The 8,197-nt window shown below is 59.5% G+C and overlaps 3 protein-coding genes across 3 annotated transcripts; 2 read left to right on the top strand and 1 right to left on the bottom strand.

Annotated features, from left to right (window-relative positions):
• Positions 1-367: 367 nt before the first annotated feature.
• ACA1_272970 (RasGEF domain containing protein) lies at positions 368-2,393 on the top strand (the record flags this gene model as incomplete). Its single annotated transcript, XM_004333811.1, has 8 exons — positions 368-445; positions 585-660; positions 759-862; positions 930-1,037; positions 1,104-1,171; positions 1,286-1,412; positions 1,492-1,675; positions 1,735-2,393. 8 exons carry the CDS (start codon positions 368-370, stop codon positions 2,391-2,393), a joined length of 1,404 nt encoding a protein of 467 aa, XP_004333859.1.
• A 216-nt stretch (positions 2,394-2,609) lies between these two features.
• ACA1_272960 (GTPase-activator protein for Ras family GTPase) lies at positions 2,610-6,699 on the top strand (the record flags this gene model as incomplete). Its single annotated transcript, XM_004333810.1, has 15 exons — positions 2,610-2,709; positions 2,799-2,843; positions 3,009-3,091; positions 3,244-3,375; positions 3,469-3,625; positions 3,685-3,858; positions 3,949-4,172; positions 4,254-4,613; positions 4,700-4,884; positions 4,933-5,185; positions 5,285-5,377; positions 5,463-5,638; positions 5,753-5,823; positions 5,883-6,262; positions 6,349-6,699. The coding sequence occupies 15 exons, from the start codon at positions 2,610-2,612 to the stop codon at positions 6,697-6,699; spliced, it is 2,784 nt and encodes a 927-aa protein (XP_004333858.1).
• A 100-nt stretch (positions 6,700-6,799) lies between these two features.
• On the bottom strand, positions 6,800-8,165 carry ACA1_272950 (uncharacterized protein; the record flags this gene model as incomplete). The annotated part of the gene is made up of 5 exons (XM_004333809.1): positions 6,800-6,953; positions 7,057-7,133; positions 7,212-7,315; positions 7,425-7,905; positions 8,052-8,165. Coding segments are annotated over 5 exons (930 nt in total), but the record flags the coding sequence as incomplete, so codon positions are not given.
• Between the last annotated feature and the right edge of the window lie 32 nt (positions 8,166-8,197).

Here is an 8,197-nt window from a genome sequence, read left to right as displayed (position 1 = left end):
GCTGTCGGAATTCATCGATCAGCTCTCCCAGCATTCCAACAAGGTTCACCCTCCCGCTCAGTCCTCCTCCACCCATCACACAGTTTTTAACTCCGAGGCCCCTTTATTCTCAGACCATTCGGTTCACGGCGGACGCTCTGCGACGATCGTGCGAGATCAAGGTACGTTTGACCGTTTGGCCTCTCCGTACGGCTCTCGGAATTGGTAGCCTAACGTGTTGCCATCTCCATCAGAGCCGGCAAAGCAGGAAGATCGACATCCTACGCGAGCTCAAGGTACGTACTTTCTGAGTAGTCACGGAGGAGAAAGAGGCTGACCTGAAGGGTAAACGTCGTCACAGCCGCCTGCAGTGCTCTCGTTCTCGAAGATGTTTCTGGAGCTCAAGTCCGTCGAAGTGGCGGAACAGATGACCCTGATCGACTTCAACATGTTCAAGAGCATCCGGGTATTGATTGGACCCTTTGCCTCTATTGAGAGCGGATGACTGACCAACTAATGCATCGGGTCAACAACAACAACAACAACAACAACAACAACAACAACAACAACAACAACAACAACAACAACAACAACAACAACAACAGCCACAAGAGTTGCTGAGCGGGGCATGGAACAAGGAGCCGCTCAAGTACCGCGCGCACCACGTCATCAACCTCATCAGTACGCCACGGCTCCCGCAATGTTTGCGCCTTGCGTTGCGCATGTATGTGACGCTGTGAGCACAATCCCCAACCGCGTTATTTGGTCCGGACATACAGATCGGGCCAACTCCGTGTCGCTCTGGGTGGCGGGCATGATTCTGCTGCAACCCACCTCCAAGACGCGCCGCAAAATGTTCTCCAAGTTCGCAGTCGTGGCAGCGGTACGCCACGCCTGCCCACTACTGATCGATTCAAAGTCACTGACATGGCCGACTTCACACAACACAGCAATTGAGGCAGGTGCACAACTACCACAGCCTCATGGCGATCATTTCAGGACTCAACTTGTCTGCCGTCAGTCGGCTCAAGACCGTGAAGGAGGACAAAGCCAACAAGGTGCACATCTTGAAGCTTACAGCGCACCATCACATTTTAGCTCAACCGTGTGCGTGGGCGTACCAGGTGGTGAACCAGCTGGAGGACTTGATGAATCCCGAGGCGTCGTTCAAGAAATACCGCGACGCCCTTCAGTCAGCCGCACCGCCCACCATTCCATTCGTGTACGGATTAGCTCCTTGGGGGAAGGGACCACTGTGGAATATAACTCCTGGGCTGACCCTCTCTGGTGGTGGTGGTTCGCACAGTGGCGTGTACCTGAGCGATCTCACGTTCATGGAGGACGGCAATTCGGACACGCTCGAGGGGCTGATCAACATCAACAAGCGCCGCATGGTCTACAACATCATCGAGAGCGTGCAGCAGTATCAGCTGGTGCGCTCCCACCCTCACTCATTCGTCATCACATCATCATCCATCTAACTCGCTGCCTGTTCGCACCTTCCAACGACAGACGTGCTACACGTTTGAGAAGCGGGAGCCGCTGTACACGTTCCTCGCCGAGCTGCCGGTCCTGAGCGAGGCCGACCTGTTCACGCTCTCCCTGGCCCGCGAGCCGCGCGAGAAGCCGGTCACCGGCAAGACCATCCGCGGCACCACCATCAGCACCCCGGCGGCCATCAACACCACCATGCCCAGTGCGTTGCCGCCTCTTTATTTAATGTCGACGCGCTGACTGACCAATCTCTGTGATCAGGCGGGAAGACGGCGGCCTCGATGCCGGAGCCCACGTTGAAGGACGCGGCCTCGCGGGACTACAAGACGATGCGCTACGGGAGCACGTCGACGACCGAGCAGAAGCAGAGCCAGCTCAACTCGCCACCGATCACTTCAGCCTCGGTGCCCAATCTCAAGCGCGTCATGAACCCCCACCAATCCGACGCCCTTCTCAAGAACGCCAACGCCGCCTTTCCGACCCGCTCGGGCCTATCGGCGTCGGCGTCGGCAGCCGCCTCGCCATCATCGCCGCCGGCTGCCACCACTCCCAACCTGGGCTCGCAGCTGTTGCAACGCGGCACGATGCCGTCGCGCTCCATCTCGCTGCCGCCCGACGAGCCGGAAACGAACGGACCTCGGCGCGCGTTTGCGTTGGCCTCGTCGGCGCCCTCGTCCCCTGTCAACCCGTCGTCGCCCACGGCCTGCCCCAAGCTGGCCCAGCGCCGCCCGCCGCCCACGCCTCCCACGGCCACCAGCCCCGCCACTTCGGCGCCGCCGGAGGTGGTCAACCTCAGCTCGCCGCCGGCGCGGGTGGCGTCAGCCTCAGCCCTGGCCTCTCCGCCGCCTCGGCCGTCGCGCACCACGTCGCCCTCCTTCATCTCCTACCCGCCACGGAGGTCGCCCAACGACACGTCGTGAGAGCCAACCGGCACAAGCAGCACCCCTGACTATCTGTAGTCTGTTTCAAGCCAGGATGTTGTTTTTATTTTTGTCTGCGAGATTGCCAACTCCGAACGAGCTCCGGTTGGAGAGGATCAAATGAACGCGAACTGTTTCCTTCATTTTCTTTAGTTCCCCAACAAGCATCCACCAAGGGGAAGGAAGAAGATGATGAGGATGAGGCGGGGGTGTACCATGCTCATGGGCCTCCTGGTGGTGATCTCTTTGCTGACCCTCCTCGGGGCGGGCTTCGCACAAGGCGCCTTGGTGGCCTATTACCCCTTCGACAGCACGTGTTCCTCTCTTTCAACCTATCAAATAAATAGAATAATCATAATAATATATCTAACTATTTCTTGCTCACTTAATGATACTCGTGCACAGGTGACTACAGCGGCCTGTCCGGCTACTGCCTCAACACCGTACCCGGTACCTCTTCTTCTTCTTCTGTGCTTGTTCCCTCCTTCTTCTTTTTTCTTGCCTTGGGCGCGGCACGTGCATTAAGGCGTGTATGGGGCACAGCGGGGTGACGCACGCGATATCATTGACGCCCATAGCCTGTTGTTGGGGGTTCGGTCTCTTCTTGCCACACAGCTGGCAAGGCAGCGAGCGGCGCGGCCCTATCTGCTGAGGGCAAATTCGGGAGTGGCGTGGCGCTCACAAGCTCTTCCAGCAATGTCCGTAAGTGCCCAACTAGCGCAGTGTGTGTCGTGTGTCGTGTGTCGTGAGTCGTGTGTCGTGTGAGGGCATGTGTGTGCCTGACAAAGACGAATGGGCGGGTGCAGTGATTAGTTCGTTGAACCTATTCCCACGTTCGGACTCGTCTCAGTTCTCGGTGGCCGCTTGGATCAAGCTGGCCTCCACCACCAGCTACGTGCCTCGCGTGATCGCACAGAGGCCCGGCACCCTGCGGTTCCAACTCATCACTTCCACCTCCTCCGCCTTCTCGTCCTTCTACGCAGTATCACTCCCCTCAATGCACACATCACGCACACACCGCACACGCACCACCGCACGCACGCGCTGATAGTTTTGTTTTGTCGGCACATATCAGCTGTCCTGCAAGATCGTGTTCTCTTCGCTGGAGACGACGACGGACTCGAGCTTCGAGTACCCCAGGACGTCGACGGACTGGACGCACGTCGCTTGCGTCTATAACTCGTCGCACCTGTGCGTCGCCATCAACGGCACCATGCGCGCTTGCCGCCCAGGTACGCGTGCCATGTACATAGGTGCGCGTACGTGTGCGGTGGCACTGACGCACGTAAAGCCTCGGCGCCGCAGATCACGACCAGTAGCTTGCAGCTGTATGCGGGGCTCACCACGGACAGCCTGCGAGGGTACATGGACGAGCTCAAGTTCTACGACCACGGCCTTACGCCCGGTGAACTCGAACTGCTCAACAAGGGCACCGCCGCCAACGACGCACCCGCTGCCACCATAAGTACGTTGTACGATGGCGCGTGCGTGTGCGCGTGTGCGCGTGTGCGTGCGGTGGTGTGTGTTGTGCTAAACTCTGGGTGAATGTATGCAGCTGCGGAGGGGATAGGGAATGGCACCAGCTGGAACGTTCCGACGCTGTCCAACCTGGTGGTCAACGCCACGGGCGTCGACCAGCAGATGGCCTACTCGGGCGATCCGGGCACCGAGCTCTGGTACACGTGGACCGTCCTCAGCAGCGCCTGCGAGATCGCCGAAATCAGCAACACGTCGGTCCAGGCCCCGAAGCTCATGCTCAACAACCTGGGCGCATTCGAGGTTTGTCGTCCCCTCTCCATTCATGACGACTTCCTGCGACTCTGACTTGTATTGACTCGATTTGCGTGATGACGTCATCAGCTTCGGCTGTGCGTGACGGACGGCGAGCTGTCGTCGGCCGCTGCGAGCGTGAGCGTGCTGGCGACGGCGAGCACGCCGGCGATCCTGTCGCAGCCCGACGGACCCAACCTGAACGTGCCCCTAGGCGCGGTGGACTTTGAGGTGGTGGTGCTGGCCTCGGGCCTGCCGCGCCCGACCTACCAGTGGCAGTACCTCACGCTCGTGCCGGTCAACGCCACAGCCAACTCAACCACTCCCGACAGCAACGACACGCTGGTGAGGCGCAGCAGCGGCAGTGACGACGAATACGACCAGTCGTTCTACGCCGACTGGGCGCCCCAGTACCGGGTGGTCAGGGCCAGCAACGGCACCTTCACAGAGGTACGTGGGTGAGCTCGAGCTACAATCAGCCCTAGGACGCAGAATAAGAGTTTCGATGTGGTCCGCGCGCGTTCACATGTGTGTAGGTGTGGAACAACATCGCCGGGGCGACGGAGAGCACGTTCTACATCAACGGGACGGACGAGTTCGCTGGCATGGTGATTCGCTGCCTGATCACCAACAGCGCCAACTTCACCACGTCGACGGCCTACACGGTGGTCCTTGTGTCGGCTCTGCCGTCTCCCTCCGCACCCACCGTCCCATTGCCAGGGTACCTCCCCCGTCTTCGTTCTTCGTTCTTGTTTCTCGGAGTTGAAAGGCATGGACGCTCACGCGGGGACGGATCGATCAGGGACGGCGGGTCGGACAGCGGACCCATTGTGGGCGGAGTGGTCGGGGGAGTCGCCGGCTTCGTGTTGCTCCTGCTGCTCGTGCTCCTGGTGCTCGGAATTTTGTTGGCACGCCGGAGCGGCCGGCGCAGAAGGCAAAAGAAGCTGCGCCAGCCCAACTTTAGTGTGCTGGCCTACGGAGAGGTCAAGGATGCCGGCTCCATTCCCAAGAGCAGGCAGCAGGTACTTATCACCACACGCACGCTCACACGCCACCCATTACACGACACAGGCACCGCACACGCCACCGCACCTCTGGATGCTGACACTCGCGTTTCGCAGGCTTTGGAGGAGTTGGAGCAGCTGCTCATTTCTGAAGACGGAAGGATCGTGCACGCGATGACCCACAAGATGGTGGCCACCGACGCCGACAAGGTCTTTTTACCCACCTTCAAGTCCGCCTACCCCCCCCTCGTGTAATGTAATCTCACCTTATGTCCGAAACAACACTCTTTTACAGATGTCGAAGGCGGTGATGTGCGTGTTCGAGTCGAACCAGCTGGGCTATCAGATCCTAGAGCAGCGCATCAGCAGGGAGGTCGAGGCTGCTCCCGACGCCGGCACCCTGTTCCGATCCAACAGTCTGTCGGTGCGGATGTTCAGCTTCTACGTCCGCATGGTGGGCCTGCAGTATCTGTGCGTTGATCCTTCGCTCTTTGATCTTCGCTTTTCGTTTTGGTTTTTATTTATCTATTTATTTATTATTGTTTTTACTTTTTACTTGCTTACTCACTCACGCGGCGTACGCAGGTGGTTCACCCTCGTCACCTCCGTCCATTCCCTCAACGACAACGCCGTCGAGTCCTTCGGCGCCGAATCAGGTACCGCACGCCCCTACACCCCACGCACCGCTCAAAGTAAAGCTGATGGGCCTGCGCAGAGGAGCTGGCAAGCAAGAAGTCGCGGTATAAGCTGGACAAGTCCGAGCTGTCGGAACACAGCGGGTTCAGCCTGGACCTGCTGAGCACCACGTCGATGGAGATCGACCCGCACCGGATCGACGACGCGTCGGACACCACCATCAACAGCCTCGAGCTGTGGCTCGCCGCGCAGAAGCTCTTCAAGTGCATCGTAGACAGCGAGAAGATCATTCCCACGCAGATCAAGCAGCTCATGCGACACATCGACTCAGAGGTGGGCGCCAAGTACGACGCGCAGGCCCAGTTCCGGAGCATGGGCGGCTTCCTTTTCCTTCGCATGCTCTGCCCCGCCCTCATGGCGCCCCAGGTCTACGGCCTCCTTGACTCTCCGCCGCACCCGGTATCCCTCCCCCCCCCACATTCTTCGTTCTTTGCTCTTCGCTCTTCGTTCTTTGGATGGGTTGCTGATAGGAGCTATAACTGCAGGTGGCCCAGCGACAGTTGATTCTGGTGGCGAAGGTGCTGCAGAACCTTGCCAACGACACCCTGCCGGGTACCAAGGAAGCGTACATGGAGCAGCTCAACTCGTTCATCGTGACCAACAAGGCCAGCCTGGAGCGGTTCTACGCGAAGGTGCTTGAGGGCGCGGACCGCGGCCGCGCGGCGGAGACTGAGGTGCCGCTCAAGACCAAGTTCAGCGCGCTCAACGCGCTGCAGCGCTACCTCTCGGCGCACATCGATGACGTGGAGCACGCCCTGCGACATGACGACGGGCGAGAAGAGATCATCGACGAACTCAAGGCAGTGCTGGCCCAGCTCAACGATGACAACGTCTGATCGCGACGTGCACCCATACCCCCCCCATGTAACCAACAACTTTGCCATGTAAAATTAAACAGCCGTTCATTACCCTCAGCCAACCTGGCGAGGGAGGGGCTCAAGCCCAGAGCCACTTCATGAGGAAGTAGAAGCTGGGCCGAATGCTCTTGGGGTCGTTCTTGTAGCAGAAGACGGTGACGGCCGACGCCAGGCAGAAGAACAGCACGTCGAGGTGCCTCAGGTTCACCAGCCACCGCGGCAGCTTGTTGTACCTGCGCTCACGCCATATCCCCCAAATGCAGTACATCAGCAAACATGAAGGCAAGCACGAACATGGTCGCCGACTGGAAGTGTGTAAGGGGGGTCGGCGCGTACTTGATAGCTTCGTTGACGGCCGAGTTGAGGGCCTGAGGAATGCAGTACATGGCCAGCTCGATGCGCCTCGATTTGGCCTGCCGCCCACCAACACGAATGCGAGAGTGCATGAGCTTCAAGCCCGCACGAAGAACACGAAACTGGAATGATCATACCTCGAGGAGACAAGCCAGGCCGGAGAACATGAGGTGGAGTCGGACCCAGAACGGACCCTTGACGCCGCTCATATTGTGCGCGAAGCAAGCGGCCAGCCAGGCAGCTGTACCATCAAGTCATCCCGCGTTGGCGATGGGCAATGGTGTGAGTTGCAGCGGTGAATGTTGGTGGCAGTGCTGTGGTGGGCAGAACGGGAAGGAAGCGAGCAGTACCGGAACAGTAGACCCCAAGGAAGACCGAGGACCGCACGATGTTGAAGATGACCCTTCGCACGAGCGCCAGCGTGAACGAGGTGACGCGCAGGATGCGCCTCTTGGTGAGCACCTTGAGCATCCTAGCGGCAAACGCCTGCGCCTTGTCGAGGGCCGCCTGGAGGGGCTCCTTTCTCGCTGGCGGTTGCGCGGGCACGGGCGCGTGAGCGCCATCGTGCGTCTGTTGCTGGGCGTCGGTGGCCTCGATGAAGTCGTCGATGCTGAAGCTGCGGCTGAGGTTGGAGAAGCTGCCAGCCCGCTTGACGCTCTCCTTGACCTTGGAGGTGAGCTTGGCCAGCAGGACCACCAGCGTGGTGACGATGTGCAGCGGCGCGTAGAGCGGCAGAGCGCGCTTGAAGCCGGCCCACGCGAACGTGAAGAAGTGTTGCACGCAGGTTTCGTGCGGGTGCAGAACCGTACAGATGTTGAAGTTCAACAGGTTCTGGAAGAGAGAGTGAGAGAGGGACCGTGAGTGGGCATGTGCGCGCAAGCGGTGCGCATGCGAAGGAAATGAGGAAGTGGAAGTCATGAGCGACGTGGTGTGGCTGGCTTCGCTGGTGAGTAAATAAGTTAGGAGAACGAGTGTACCTGGCGCGCAACCTCGGGGTCGATCTTGCGCTCCCTGGAGAAGGACTTGAGGTGATCGAGCTCGAGCGGCAGACCAAAGTGGGTGTGCTTGATGAAGCCTCGGACACGCGGGTCCTTGCCACCGTGCACTGGTGAAGAAGAGGAAG

The sequence above is a fragment of the Acanthamoeba castellanii genome, assembly GCF_000313135.1.
Source record: "Acanthamoeba castellanii str. Neff unplaced genomic scaffold scf7180000084773, whole genome shotgun sequence".
Lineage (NCBI taxonomy): Eukaryota > Discosea > Longamoebia > Acanthamoebidae > Acanthamoeba > Acanthamoeba castellanii.
Note: the sequence above shows the minus strand (reverse complement) of the source record. Positions and strands in the feature narration are given on the sequence as shown.